We start from the raw sequence: 14,620 nt of genomic DNA on the forward strand, positions 1-14,620 counted from the left end.
ACTTCGGAGAGACTTTGAACAGGAGACATACATGTGCAGGGACTTCTGAGCTTTTGCAGCTTCATCTTTGGAGCTGTAGCGCACCACAGCGCTCCCCTGTGTCAGGTTGAGGTGGAACGTGATGAGGGGGCCGTGCTGCATGCACAGTGTACGTAGAGTCGAACCGTCAATCTGGAACGCAAACACAACACTTGGTGAAGAGGAAGCTGCACTTTGAAGGCAGAGTTGCCGATTGTACGACGGTTACCTGAGGGGTGAGGTTCCTTAGAACCAGCATGCTACTGGTTCTGGAAGAGCTGTCTGTACTCCATGTGGTACCAGCTATGGAACATGAGAACACAAGCAAACTGAAAATCTTAAGGAACGACTTCAAGCAAGTTGACATTGCCATAATTTCCTTTGGCTTACAAACATATTGTCTTCAAAATACAATAAATAATGTTCAATCTAATTATTTCCCTCATAACTGTTTCAACTACTACATTATATTGTTTTATTGGTAATAATCCCTCAGGAAATTAATTACTGCAATGAAATTATTCAGAACAGATTTTAACACCCCCATGGGAGCTGATGCGAATCAATAATTAGAGACAGTTTTAAGACAGTGTTAGCCTTTGTTTTCACAAAAATGAAGATGATTGCATGCTTTATGTGCTCCACTACTGTTGGAATTTCCCTGGTTTCAGAACAAAATATTCATAAAAAGGATCTCCAACTGAGCGTAATGGTGTCAGAATTTATGCTTATTTATGTATTCTTGATTTATACCAACCAAAAAACCGACATGTGTATTATTTATTCCATTTCATGTCCATTGATCTTTAGAATTGCTACACATTGGGGCCTTTAGACAACAAATATTTTCCAGAGGGTCTGACCTGTGGTGTAGGAGCTGCTCCAACCCTGTGCCAAACCCAAGGAACTGCCTCCCCATGTGGAGGAAGGTTTGTTATTGGTGAGGCCAGGCGGTGGACGGGAGGGGGCATTGTTGGTGCTCCGGGGGCCCTTCCACAGCTCATGGGAGAGAGGCGCCTGGCTGTGAGAAATGGGGCCTGGAGACCATGTGGACTTCATCTCAGACAGTTTTCCTGAAGGTGAAGGGAGAAGAAGAGGTTGTCCTGAGTGGTCAAGTCACAGACAGGCAGATGCCACCACAGAAAGGAGTCCCGCAGAGCTAAATAAACAGGTCTGCCTAACAAGGTCCCATGCCACACACAAGGAGGAGAGAGGAGGATACATAGGATACACTACACCACAGGAGGGAGGGGGTACGCACTGCATGAGTACAGCTGACAAGGAGAGATGAGGGTCATATCGAATCAGGAGCAGTGACTTGAATGGACAGAGGACATGCTGGTCCTCCATTGGGTGTTTGACGCTCTGGTTGTTATAGTAACAGCGAGGGAGGGGGGGGGGGGTAATGTTGGTCTGCAGGGATTTGCTCGCTGCGATGAGAAGGGATAGGGTGCTGCGGACAAACCATGTACCTGCATCGTCCGTCTCCGGGGACGACATACTGAACGAGCTAGAGTAGGCACTGACAGGCCAATCAGTGGATGGAGGCAGAGCCTCGTTCTGAGATGAGGTGGGAGAGGAGCCTAAGCCGATGCCGTCAACACAAGCAGACAGACAGACACACGATAAGGAAACATAGCAGAGAGAGAAAATGGAGTAAAGAAAAAGGCGCTACAAATGATGAAAGTAAAGATCACTTAGAAAAGAGGAGAATCAACTGAGAAATGAGTGACTGTCAAGGCAGTTTAAAGTAAGAAAATGAAGAACAGAAGCGTAAGAGGCCCTCTGGTGGCAACAACTGAAAATTCTCAAACATTTTCACTGACTAAATTTTGCTTGTTTTTGTAATGTGACCCATGAATTGTAGGCCAGGGCCACAACACCACTGATGACACATCCTCACCCTTGGCTCTAAAACTCACCTCCACTCCTGTCCCGCAGCAGGTAGCGGTTTACATCCTGGATGTTGGTGTTGATGGTGGGCCCGCTCGGGACGCTGCCTGGCGTCATATTGGGGTCAGTTTCAGGGTCAATATTCTGGAGACCTTTCCAGGGAACACCAGGGCAGAACTCTGCAAAAATTATTAAATTAAATAAAATGAAATGTAGAAATATATGTATTCTTTTGAAATGGCAAACATCATGGGTGAATTCTTGATGGGCTATTACCTGGAGGCCAGTTAATGTTAGTCCCATTAGCCATCTTCTCAGTGCTGCTCTTGCCCTGACCCCAACTGTCCTGTTGAACCAGGGGGCTGGTAGGCGACTCTGAGCTGGACATCATATTGTAGGGGCTGTAAGAGTCCTCAAGCTGGTGGGGCTTACCAGGTGGGCCCAGGTTGGCACCTGACAGAAAGGACATTTCAAAGTAACAAGACTGTGAGATGTGGAAAATGGTCTGAGGATTTTGACCAGCTGCAAACATAAAAGACTTTAGATTTCAGTGGAAAAATGTTTGCCTTTTAATTGTTCTGTTTTCCTACCGTGCTTGCCCAAGTTGGGCTCTAGTGGGGAGGAGTTTCCCGAGAGGCTTTCCATGGAGTGAGGGTGAGTCCACTGTGAGAGGCGAGACTGAGGCTGGGCCGGTTCCTTCATAGATAGACCTCCCACCTCCATGCAGTTTACATTCATGTTAGGATTCAGTCCAGCTGTAGGAAGGCAGCAAGATGTTAGCACACCGGGCCGGATGGAACAACTAACAGAGTGAACTAGGAGGTGATGGAGGCTGCTCACAGAGAGAGTAGGGGCTGTAAGTGTTGGGAGATGACTGCGGCTCTTTGGTCTGCAGGTCAGAGAGTCCCGGAGCCTGGGGGTGACCTGGAAATGAATCCAGGGTGGATTTGATCCCTCCAGGATGAAGGCCCGGGTGGGAAGGAGGCGGTTGCTGTTGCTTCATTAGCAGAGCCTGTGCCAGCTGACGTTGATGTTGCTGGATCTGCTGCTGCATGTTACTGATTGTACGTGCAACCTAGGTAATGTCATATCAGAGACCAGTCGAAGTATTAAAGGCATTATAGAAAAACCATCTACGTTTGTAACACTCAAATTTATGCTTGGAGGGTAAACCCACTTGCTGCTCTTGTTGTCGAATTGGGCCTGAAACGTTTCGCTGCGCCTGCAACATCTGCTGCTGAATTTGTAAACGCTGGTATGCCTGGACAAAACACAAAATGAGATTGTTTTCATTTGGACTCTGCAGGTTTGTGGTCATTAATTATTTACAGTTTGCACTGTTCTAAAGAGAACTCTGGATATGCATTTTCTGATTATGTTGGAGAAGCAGGCGACAGAGACGAGACTCACCAGTTGCAGCTGGTAAAGTTGATTCAGAAGGGTCATATGTTGAGGGTTTATTGGTGAGGTTAAAAGTGCAGGATTCAGACCAATGTTTTTTGCTGCAAACTGTAAGAGCTGTGCTTGAACCTGGGAAAAAAAGAGTGTATAAACAGAATAAAGTGACATTGTAAATATGTAACAGGCATAAAAACGTTCATGGTCCTGAATGCAAGTGTGCTGCTTGAGTGATATATTTTAAGTTCAAAGAGGTCAGTTGTATTCATCTTCATCCAATTCAAGTCTCCTTGCATATGGATGTGTGTTTGTGTGTTTGTGTACTAACCTGAGGGGAGAGAAACTGAGGCACTTGAGCACGTAGACTAGGTTGAGAGGAACTGAGAGGCGGCACTGGCGGCTGAGGAGGCGGCTGCGGCTGCTGCATGGCCCGGGCTTGTGCTGCTCCACCGCCGCCAAACATTCCACTCTGCATCTGCTGGACAGAGACCACAGAAAAGTTATGGTGAGTCAGCTCAGATTTTTGTTTTTAGTGACACACTAGAAAATTCATCTCTATTGCAGTAAGTTTTCGGTTTGCTATAATTAAACCATATACAACTTGCTTTGGATAAGTCTGTCTTTCAAAGTTGAGTTGCAGCTGACTGCGCGCGTCTGCACAATTTCTGGGACCAACCAGTAATTAAGATACAAACCTATTTTTTTTTATATAACACAAATGATGTATGAATTTACCTTGTCCATGAAGGGCAAGCGGGGCTCGGCTGAAGGGTCTTTGGAAAGAAGCGGAGGCCGAGGGCAGCTCATGGGCTTGTTAATTAGCCCGTTGTTGTAGTCGTGACGATCGCCAATGGCGATCCCTATCCCCCGCTTGTCGAGCTCTGTCTTCTTCTCCAGCAGGGCACTCATGGCCTGATCCAGGTTCATGTTGTTGCTCTTCAGAGCCTCCTCCGCTGGGTCCCGCTGGAGAATAATTCAAAATTCATTCGTAATGCAAACTGAAGCCAGGATTAACATTCCATGTCCTACTACGGTTAAAAATATAATTTAGAATATTTAATAACAAGAATATTTAATAATGATCCAACATATTTCACAACATAGGATCGCCACTATATTTCATCACTCGATAGTTTGTATGTGTTTTGTAATCATTTGTCTTGTCTACATGGTGTCATAGGATCAACAATTGCAAGAAAGCAACAAACAAGTATTTCCTTAACTCACAGGGAAGCCCATGTCTGTCAGCTGTTTGATGAGACGATTCATTATCCAGGCATCTTCTGGCTTCCCTGGTACTTTACCCTGAAATACACAATGACTTAAATTACCATCATACAAACTAAACAATGTCTAAACTATAATTAGTTCTCAAATATACAGACAAAACTAGGGAGAATGACTGTGTTTGCAAGCTGTTTACACACCTTCACTGGGACCTTTTTGGATGCATTGCCCCAAGAGTTACAGGAGGAGTTGCTCTCCTGGGAGGCAGCGCTGTTCCACATGTCTCCGTCCTCTGTGTCCCACTGGCTTCCTGTCAAGTTCAAATCTTCACCTCCACCTCCACCTCCCCATCCATCTTGCATAGGTTTCGTGGCTAAAATAAAAAAGAAATACACTTTTATTACTACTACGTGAAACATATGTGTATATATACTTATATTCCACTGTAAACATGTACTGACATCATTATATTGGCCTCACTATAATATAACAATGTAGGAGAGCCACTAGGGGTCAGTATAGATTTCCGTGTAAAATAAAAATGTCCTTGCGTTCTTCGAACACAATGATGTCCTTGATTTAAATCATCAGACAGAAATTAACTTGAGCTTTGATTAACATTTACATTTAAAATAATGGTGATATCAGCTTTATGCAGTACCAAACAAGCACCATCTGTTAAATCATTAAAAGATTATCTATTTACCAGTCTTGCAAGATGCAGATGTCATCGCCTGGTTGCCTCTGCCATAGGTGTCTGGATTGCTGTCTCCCCATCCACCACAGCCTCCAGTTGGTTTATTCCAGGCGGATGTCCCGTTATCTACGCTGACAGGGGGAGGAGCCGGTTCTCCCCAAGAACTCGCAGATTTTGAGTGGGAATTGGGTATCTCTCCCCATCCTTTGGGAAACACAAGGACACATTCCTCTCAAAAATAAACACCAAACAATTGGTGATGATCTGATACTTGACCTGATTTAAAAGGGCAGGCAATTTTTTTTGATTGTACAGTATATTTACAGGAAATCAATGAGTGCAATATCTATCATGCTTGTCCGTTCAAACGTATCAGCAATTAACTCATTCATTAATTGCAATACCTGCTGGTTAGAAAGCTGCAAAATCATGCTACTAACACATACGGATGTCGCTTGAGTGTCCTCGATTTTCCTACTGTTCCATTTACGTTGATATAAAAACTATCCTTCAAATCTACCTGAGACTTTGGCTAACGCCATCACCTTGCATGAAGAAGTGTGAAGTGCCTCCGCAGGATTGCAAAAACCTCAGCTTGTCTTAGCAGGATGGTTGACAAAGGGAGAAGAGGTCCATTTACGAATTGGCACAGCAGAATGCCTCTTGGCATCAGAAACAAGGTGCTGTCTATGGGCCTGTGATGATGCCAGGATCAACTTAACTCTCTCACTGGGAAGAGTTCAAGTCCTAAGGGCTGCTCCAAATTTTAAAGCCAATCCCAAGACCTTTAATTTGAACTCTATTCTGCACAATGGAATATTAGATAAAAGTGTATTGTGTATGCTGGCCTTCGTGTCTTATGACTAATGTAGAAGAAGAAGAAGAAGTAATCCCCTTCCTTTTTGCCAATTATCTTTTATTCCTCCCTAATGTGGACAGGAAAAAAAATAATTTGGAGTGAACATACAGGCTAAGTGGACCACAGCAGGGAATGTCTGACCCTTCTTTGCTCCTGGTAGCTTGCACCTCCTCCTCCTGTCAACTCCTGACAGATTGCAGCTCCTAGACAATCACACGCTTCCGAACTGTCTTATAAAGTTTATTTTACTATTTTCTCGTGACATTTTGTAAACAACATTCTTGTACGCTTCCCCTTGGGTACCCATGAGAGGTTGCCAGGGTTACTAGTAGAGAAATGTTTCTGTGTTGTGAAATGTAAGGAGCTTCACAGAGAGGAAGAGGGCGGTTACTGCTTAACTCATTTAAATAGCTGATCACATGTAAATCCAGAGGGAGCAAACTAGGTCAACATTTGCCCCTTAAGTGGATCAACAGTTTAGAGCTTAACAGCAGAGTGTGTTAACTAAGCAGCAGCTAACTTTTGTATTTGACATCTTAACATCGAGCAATTTGTTTGACTTGACAATTGTTTCACTGAAATCTTCTTGTCTTTCCTATATCTTTTTAATCTAGTCTACATGTGTTTTATTGTGAGAGCATTCTGATGCCTTACCTTGAGCCATCAGAGGACTTCTGTTGTGAGGTGGCACAGACGGATGTTGGACCACAGTATCCATGGGTCCACTAGTGGGCCCTTGGTTTTGGGAGATTTGAGCGTGATTCTGTAAAGGTGCAGTTGGCCCATGATAAAGGTGATTGTGAGAGGTGGGTTGGTTATTGTTGTTGGGACCAGGCGGGTTATTGCCTCCAGTGTTGACTTTAGCCTGTGACATTCCTGGATTGTTCCTGTCCCACAGGTTGACCGCCTTATTGCAGGTACCAGGGTCACCCCAGGCTGAGGTTCCATCATCAATTTCCATTTTTCGTCGGATTGAAGGTGGAGAAGGTTCCTCCCAACCAGTAGGTTCTGCTGAGGACTCTTGCTTACTTCCACCCCAATTTGGACCTGGCTTCGCTGTACCAGAGCCACCCCAAGACCCCATGGTTTCTCCTCCATTAGTCCCACTGGAGCCATCTTGAGGTTTGCTGCTCCAACTTTGAGCAGGTCCACTTGGACGCTGGGAAACTGTCTCTCCCCAGCCAGCATTTCCTCCACTTGCAGGTATACTAGGACCAGAGGAAGGCATTCCCCAACCCCGTGGTTTTTCCTTCCAGCCTCCAGTCTCCCCTTCCCACACAGGGTTGGTGGTGGGACTTTTTTTATTTTCATCTGGTTCTCTCCAGTCTCCTGCATTATTGCTCCCACTGCTATTTCCCCAGCTGTGGGATGTTTTGGGTTGCTCCCCCCAGCCCTGTGACGTTGTCTTGACGTGAGAGTCATCCCAACCAGTTGGCTTTTCTCCCCAGGACTGACTGCCATTCTTGGTAAGACTGCCAGTGGGGCCTCCACTTGGGGTGTTTCCCCAGCCACTAGGACCACTTGAGGACTTGACATTGTTAGGAGAATCACCCCAACCAGAGCTAGACTGATTGCTAACAGCCATGTTTCCACCCCAACCTGAAGCACCCTGAGATCCAGCCACATCATTTTTGTTCCCAGGGTCAGTCCTCGGAGTAGGGCCCATATTAGTGTTGGAGAGCCCCTGAGTATCATTTGGAGTGGTTGGGCCAGAGCCCCATGTTTCAGTGCCTGCACCATTCTTGCATTTAGTATCATTCATGTCCCAGGAGGTGTGCTGTCGAACAGGAATCTGCCCCCAGCCAGTGTTGCACAACACCCTTGGGTCCAGATCCTGGGCTGGCAGTAGAGGAGCAGGATTATTCCTTGATGACTCATCTCGATGTCTGGGATTTGGTTCATTGCTGTCACTGCTCCCTTCACTGGCACCAGTTGTACTCACAGCTCTGTTCCAGGGGCTAGCTTGTGGATCCTGGGGAGGAGAGCTAGGTGCATCCCAGCCTCCCTTGGCTTCTTCAGTGTGCTTCTTCCCCCAGCCTCCCCCAGACTGTTCACCCCAGCCTCCAGAAGTTCCTGCTCCACTTCCTCCATGCCCCCAGCCAGAGTCCCAGGCAGGTGCCTCCTTAGTTGAAGGTGCTTTTGACTCTCCACTGTCACCCCAAACTGAGTTACCATCTTCTCCATTGACTTGTGGACCTCCAGTTGGAGGTTGGCCCATGGAACCTAAGCCGACAGGAGTGGTGCCCCAGCCAGGCATGTTACGGATGGGGCTGGGGGGTTCCTGCTTATTAGTGTGATTTGATCCATCAGTCTTAAGGTTCTGAGGTTCTGAACTGAAAGACACATTCGTGGACGGGGAGGGGTGTGGCTCTGATGTGTCTGAGGCCATTATGTTACCCCAGGCACTGCCAATCCCCGAGGAGTTGCTGTTAGTGTTGGCTCCAGTAGAGGTGCTGGTCTGAGCTGGTAGGGGGCCAGGCTGATTACAGAGGTTGGGTGAGGGTTGAGGAGGTGAAATGATGTTGGCTCCCCCTGAGCTGCCTCCCAATGTGCCACCCCCATCATGCCCTAACATGGGCCAGGCAGAAGGGTTGGCATTAGGGTTTAGGTTCAAGTTAAAATTGGTGGTGGAGGATGATGAGGAAGAGCCCCAGCCCCTGCTTCCTCCTCCTCCCACTGGGCTGTCACTTTTCCCTTCACTCCCTACTGAGGACTGAGATGGGCAAAGGGAGTGTCCAGGCCCAGAGCCCCAGCTGCGATTGGCTGCAATCTGGCTAGAGAGCATGCTGGTTCCAGTATGATTGGTAGCGCTTGGTCCACTGTTGGACTTGTTGCTAAGGTGGTTGGTATTGAAGTGGCCAGTCTGGCTATTGGCCCCTGTAGCCATATTTACTGTACAACAACTTTTAGTACTGCTGCTACTGGTCAGACGACCAGGTTCAGTGTCCAAAGGGCATCCTCCTGTAGAGGCCTGGCTTTGGCTGAGGGTAATAGAAGGCCAAGCCTCGGTATCTGTCTGGTCAATGATCAGTTGATCCCAGGCACAGGGATCGTTGGAAGATGCAGCACTTGTGGCACTCCTGTTGGCTGGCAGGTGTCCCCAAAGGGAATTATCATACTGGTCTCCCTGGCCACTGTTAGGGGGGAGTTCTGTAAGGACGAAAAAGGAAAATCAGGACCTGAGTAAAAGCAACAGAGTGAGTTATATTCATATTCTTGAGCACAATTACTTGGGAAGCTTGAAATACTGTTGACACATATAAGGTATGTAGTTATAGGCAAACTGATTTAATAACATGCTATTTTAAAGAAAAGGAATACCAATACATAAATAATAAAAAAGGACCCATTTATCACATAAAAAGTGTTATTCATAAGACAAATACATTCATTTTATATAAACAAGAAAACAACAAGAGGGCTGAAGTAAGGACATCTGACTTAAACACAAATCCTCTGTACTAGCCGAAGGCAGCCAGTCTCTCACCAAAACATCAGTCTCCATCTGTCTGCACAACTAGCAAAACAAAGCAATGCTTTGAGTTATAACTTTCCTGCTAAATAAACTAACACTGCAGAATCATAGTGTACATTTGGATCACATTTGTAAAAATTAAAATTTTCTACAGATCATGTCTGCTGCACTGATCAACTTGCTACCCACGACTACATTTTTGCCGTCTCCCATGCTGCGGAAGACACACTGTTGTTTACATGCACATGTGCAATGACAGACGTGTGGCACAGCGAGACGACAGAAGTGACAACAATTTTCTTGCGCCTGCTGTTTTCAAGCTTTCCCGAATGCTTGCAAGTCAAGGCGAGAGATGAGGCATTTACAGAGTAGGGGAGAAAAAAAGAGGGCACTGTGCTTCTGACATACACACACACACACACAGACACACACAGAGCACTGTCGTTCTGTAGCGTCGCTCTACTGAGAAGTGCAGAACCGCCATTTTCTCAGTCCTGAACTACAGCCAAAAAGCCTCTAAGCTACCGTCTGTACCTCCACCGCTGCTGTTTGAATTGCATGCGTCTCCTCACAATGTCGAACCAACAAACTTGCACACCAATGCTGGCAATGCGCTGTCGCTGCAGCCTTAATATTTAGAGGTGCCCATTCATACGCCATGGAAATACATAAACAACACAGAAGAGGAGAGAAGAGGAAGAGAATACAGTGAGGTCTGAAAGCAGTAGTGAAATACCTGTGGAGAGGTGCCTCCCAACCATTCTGTAAAGAGCTAGGTTTTGTCCGACGCAGAGACCATCCTTGTCTCAATATGTCTGCTCGGCTCGCCAAGCTTCTGAGGCTCGTATCTGAAACGCTGCCAAGAAGTTGCACAGCTCTTGCACGGCATGAGACAACCCATCTCTCCCTCCCCCTTCCTTCCTCACCCCTCATGCAAAGTCGCTCCCTCCGACACTGCTCTGGCTGGGTCTCTCCTCTTCTATCTATTGCCTCCCTCTGGCTTTATTTATATCGCGCTCTATTCCTATCCTAATGGAGGATATTTTTCTCTCTTTCCCTGGAAAAACACTGAAAGTGGGTGACTGGGGGAGGGGAGTGGTGGGAGCTGTTTGTGTGAGGGCACTTGGTTATGGAACAGGGAGACTTTCATTATGCACTCGCGAGAGATTCGGTATGACAAAACAAAAGAGGGGGCTCCTCTAGCTTCCCCCACTCACCCATCTTTCATCTTCTGTCACTAAATATTTAGCCAAGACCACTCCATCTGCAATTAGCACTGCTGTCCACAATGAAAAGCCTCTTACGCAGTGGTAACAAGTGAGAGAGAGGGCAAGTGAAACTCCACAAAGGGTCTCTCTCTCTCTCTCTGAACTCCCTGCTGCATTCATGTCAATGTATGAAGCCATATATATATATATATTTTTTTTTATAGATGTGATGAAAAATGTCTGCTTCAGTCCCATGTTTTTATCAACAAAATTAGTGTGAATATCTATACAGAAAGCAGACATTTCACTGAAGTTATTAGAGGGAGAGAAATGCAAATAAAAAGAGGAAAACCTATTCAGATCTGATAGACAAATAGATCCAGAGCACGGTTTACAAGTTGCACAGGAACAATGAAGGAGATGCATAAGATTAAACGAAGAGCTGAAAAGCAGACGCTTGGTGCTCAGCACGGATGAAGAAAATGGAGAGAAAAACAAAAAGTGTCAGTCCTCCGTATGAAGGCAGCTATTGTTTACAAATGGTCCCGCTGCCCATGTACCAACACAATATGTCAGCGTTTGGTCAGGAACAGAGTCCCTTTATGGCAAAGGTTCAACCCACTGTGCCTCTTCAGTGTAAGGGCCCAACATGAGGTCATGACATGCTACTGCACGGCCAATCGCTTCTTTGTGTGTTAACATACATGCACTGCAGCCGCTGCAACCTTAGTGCGGATGCAGATTCGCAGGCACACAGAGAGACAATAAAGTTCTGTATGAACGCAGCCCTCATTTTAACGTTTTCTTTGACTGTTTGACCTCTTTTCTTCTTACATAATAGTGCAATACAACCCAACCACAACAATGGCCATGGGGTGTAGCAAGGTGTATGTGCACGCGTGGGCAAGATATAAAAGTTAAGAAGGGAGGATTTATGAGATTTGGCAACACAAAGACAGAGATGGATGTTGAAAGATGGAAGGAGGAAGAATTGTGAAAGGGCCTCAGCTGCACTGATCCTTTCTTAATGAAGTCCCCCAGGGGCAAAGACAAGGGGATGGTACCGAGCTTACAATGTACGCTGACACACAACACAAACACACTGTATGGGGTGCACCAAAAAACAATATGTTTCATTGATGCAAGTAGTTCCGTTAAATAAAACAAAATTCGCCTGAAAATGCTATTTTGTTGTTTTTGCTCTTGTAGGCACAAACAACAGTAATACATTTTTAAAGAACGTCTGCTATGATTTTATGAATTTTACGTAGGGTGAGTCATACAAAAAATGAATTGCCTGCGATTCAGTGTATGTGAGACCTGTAAGTTGGACATGTAAACCACTATGCTGATTTAATTTGGTGGCACGAATTTGTAAATTTAAAAACACTTTTTGTAGCATTTTTAAAAATGTAACATGTCAAAAGAAAAAAGACATTGCCTTATCTATTTTTCACATTTAAGCCTTTAATAAAATATTCGACAGGTTCAGGAAGTTAGCTGTGAACAGAAAAGCTTATTGATCCATGTTTCATATTTTATTGGTAGGCTGGAGGTGTTTTTGCTTCAGCATTAAACAATAAAATAACTGCAAAAAAAATCACTGAGGCTCCATAAAATAATAATAATAAAAAAGTGCGTTTGGCCATCAGCAGAAATTCTTCATATCTATCTGTCAGCAAAAATGTATTACAGCTGATAATGATAATAAAGCTGTGTTGAGAATTGGTACAGTAGCCTGCACTTCACATTTGCCTGTAAAGTTTTATGAAAAACAGAATATTTGCAACACACTTGACAATTTTCTATTGCTAAGCGTCAGATTTGATTGCATGCATATGAGTGATATGCTGGCTACCATGGAGGGATTGTTTGCTGTTGCTCAGCTCTGTCGGAGGGAAAAAAAGCTACCAGAGGGGCAAATTGCACCTTCCAAAAAACACACAAACCCAGACATCTGCCTGTCATGTTTACCCAGGTCTATCCCCTTTCTCCTCCCCTTTCAAAAAGGACAAATCAGGTCAAGGGCTTTCTCCGGCATGTCAGTCCTAATATAGCTCACTCCCTTATGCATCCTCCATCATGAAAGAGCCACGGGTTATGGCTTGCTAGTTAACGGCGGTGGAGGAAGAGGGCTATGACGATGGAAAGTCTGACGAGGCGTGTGTGTGTATACATTGTGCGCGCGGCTTGAGTAATCCTGGCAGCCCCGAGGCTTTGCGAGGGTGTCGGGGTAGCGGAGGTGGAGGAAGTGAACGCATGTGCATTACAAAGCGACAAGCGCGGTGAGAGAAGAGCGAGAGGAATGCAGGGGCAACAGAGCAGGAGTGGCGGAGAAACAGAAAGAGGCAGAGCCTGAGACGTCTCGTGGTTAGCAGACAGAGAGAGAGAGAGAGCGAGAGAGACAGACAATGTTCAATAACAATCTTCAGATGCCCTGCTGCTCCGAGGGGATTCCCGGGGCTCTTATAACGCATCATCAGCAGACTTCTGAAGTGCACTTGGAGTGTGGTGTGCGCGCGGGCCTCTTTGTTTTCCACCAGTCAAGTCATTAGCACATAGCAAAGCTGGTTCTTGACATGTCTGTTGTTGTGGCTCCCTGTGGTCCAATCAGTAGCAGCTACAGTATTTGAACCAGTTTTTTTTTTTAACCGATGCATAAGATGTTTCCTAAACCTTTGCATTTATTGGACATATCCATCCGGTCCACGGCCCACAGCAAACATTTGGAAATTAGAGACAAATCCCGGAGGGTGACAAGATGAACCTTCTGTCTATCACGCTCGAATAGACCAATCACTGCTGGTTTAACTGAATGGCTATAAGGCACTCAAAAGGAGCATTAGCTGATGTTGTCCACAGAGAGAAAAAAAAAAAGGCTAAAGTAGCAAACTTCTGTTGCAGTGAAAATGCTATCCAGCTTTTAAACAACAGCTGCTCCTGCAACATTGACTAGCAGTAGCTTGCCTAGCAATTCACTTCCTGTTTTTATCTTCACTTTCGTCCGGGGGCCTTTAGCAACAGTTACTTCCTAAGTTCATGATCGAAGAGGTCACTAAAGACGACTAAGAGGAAGCAGGAATGACATTTTTTTTATTTTGAAAAAAATATGGCAGACAGAATGCTTTCTGTTGGATCTGAACTGTCAATCTGTTGTGTGAAGTTAGCTTGTTGCCACAAATGAAAAAAATAATAAAAAAAAAAATGCTGCTGTCAACATGTATGTGTTTTACATGGCCACGCAGCACTTTTTTTATATTTAACAAAGTTACTACATGAAGAAAATTTGTCAGATTTTTGATTATATGGGTTGTAAGAACTAGTATCAAAAGTAGGCAACACACCAAAAAACTGTCACTGGACTCCTGGGAGTCCGCATGGGCGTGGCATTTGTCTGTCCTTACACGATCGCTCGGTTCAAAGGTGCAACTCTAGAGCAAGAGCGGAGAAGAGATCGGGCCCTGCGGAGAGGGGCGGGGAGAGGCAGCAGCTTTTACCGTAAGCCATGAGTCACTTCAGCCCACAGTACTGGACCTCTGCCACCCTCTCGCTCTCTCCTTTCTTTCCATCGCACTCAGTCTTTCGGAGGCCCACTGAGGAGCTCCGGCAACCCACTCAAGCCGGGCAGCTCCTCCTCCCTCCCCAGGAAACAGGAAATATTTTAGGACCGGTCAGCGACGCTCAGACAAGGAACGCTGGGGGGAGGAGGTGGACGAGATAAAGGGGGTGGGGCAGGGGGGGGAGGAGTGACTGGATGGGATAAACATCTCGTCCCCATGGAGATAGTGCTGCATTCAAACAGCATCGGAGGTTCGCTCAGGTGTCCGCTTGACAACATTATTCTT

The 14,620-nt window shown here is 45.7% G+C and overlaps 1 protein-coding gene across 5 annotated transcripts in view; it reads right to left on the reverse strand.

The window, feature by feature from the left end:
* Positions 1-14,620, reverse strand: part of LOC142886820 (trinucleotide repeat-containing gene 6C protein-like) — a 39,787-nt gene that overhangs the window by 7,350 nt on the left and 17,817 nt on the right. The window contains exons 1-17 of one of the 5 annotated variants that reach the window (XM_076024015.1): positions 10,304-10,461; positions 6,747-9,242; positions 5,243-5,437; positions 4,737-4,909; positions 4,537-4,614; positions 4,045-4,272; positions 3,638-3,787; positions 3,322-3,441; positions 3,089-3,172; positions 2,752-2,986; positions 2,502-2,666; positions 2,188-2,364; positions 1,941-2,090; positions 1,491-1,601; positions 882-1,091; positions 248-321; positions 32-171 (exon numbers count right to left, since the gene is read on the reverse strand). In XM_076024015.1, coding sequence (XP_075880130.1) covers positions 32-171; positions 248-321; positions 882-1,091; positions 1,491-1,601; positions 1,941-2,090; positions 2,188-2,364; positions 2,502-2,666; positions 2,752-2,986; positions 3,089-3,172; positions 3,322-3,441; positions 3,638-3,787; positions 4,045-4,272; positions 4,537-4,614; positions 4,737-4,909; positions 5,243-5,437; positions 6,747-9,242; positions 10,304-10,328 — 4,811 coding nt within the window. In that variant the 5' untranslated portion in view covers positions 10,329-10,461. Of the gene's footprint in view, positions 1-31; positions 172-247; positions 322-881; positions 1,092-1,490; positions 1,602-1,940; positions 2,091-2,187; positions 2,365-2,501; positions 2,667-2,751; positions 2,987-3,088; positions 3,173-3,321; positions 3,442-3,637; positions 3,788-4,044; positions 4,273-4,536; positions 4,615-4,736; positions 4,910-5,242; positions 5,438-6,746; positions 9,243-10,303; positions 10,462-14,620 lie in introns of those variants that run through there. The other 4 variants (XM_076024013.1, XM_076024012.1, XM_076024016.1 and 1 more) reach the window with 4 other exon arrangements.

The sequence above is a fragment of the Nelusetta ayraudi genome, unplaced genomic scaffold (assembly GCF_046127955.1).
Source record: "Nelusetta ayraudi isolate G7.1 ecotype Tasmania unplaced genomic scaffold, CSIRO-AGI_Nayr_v1 ptg000016l, whole genome shotgun sequence".
NCBI lineage: Eukaryota > Metazoa > Chordata > Actinopteri > Tetraodontiformes > Monacanthidae > Nelusetta > Nelusetta ayraudi.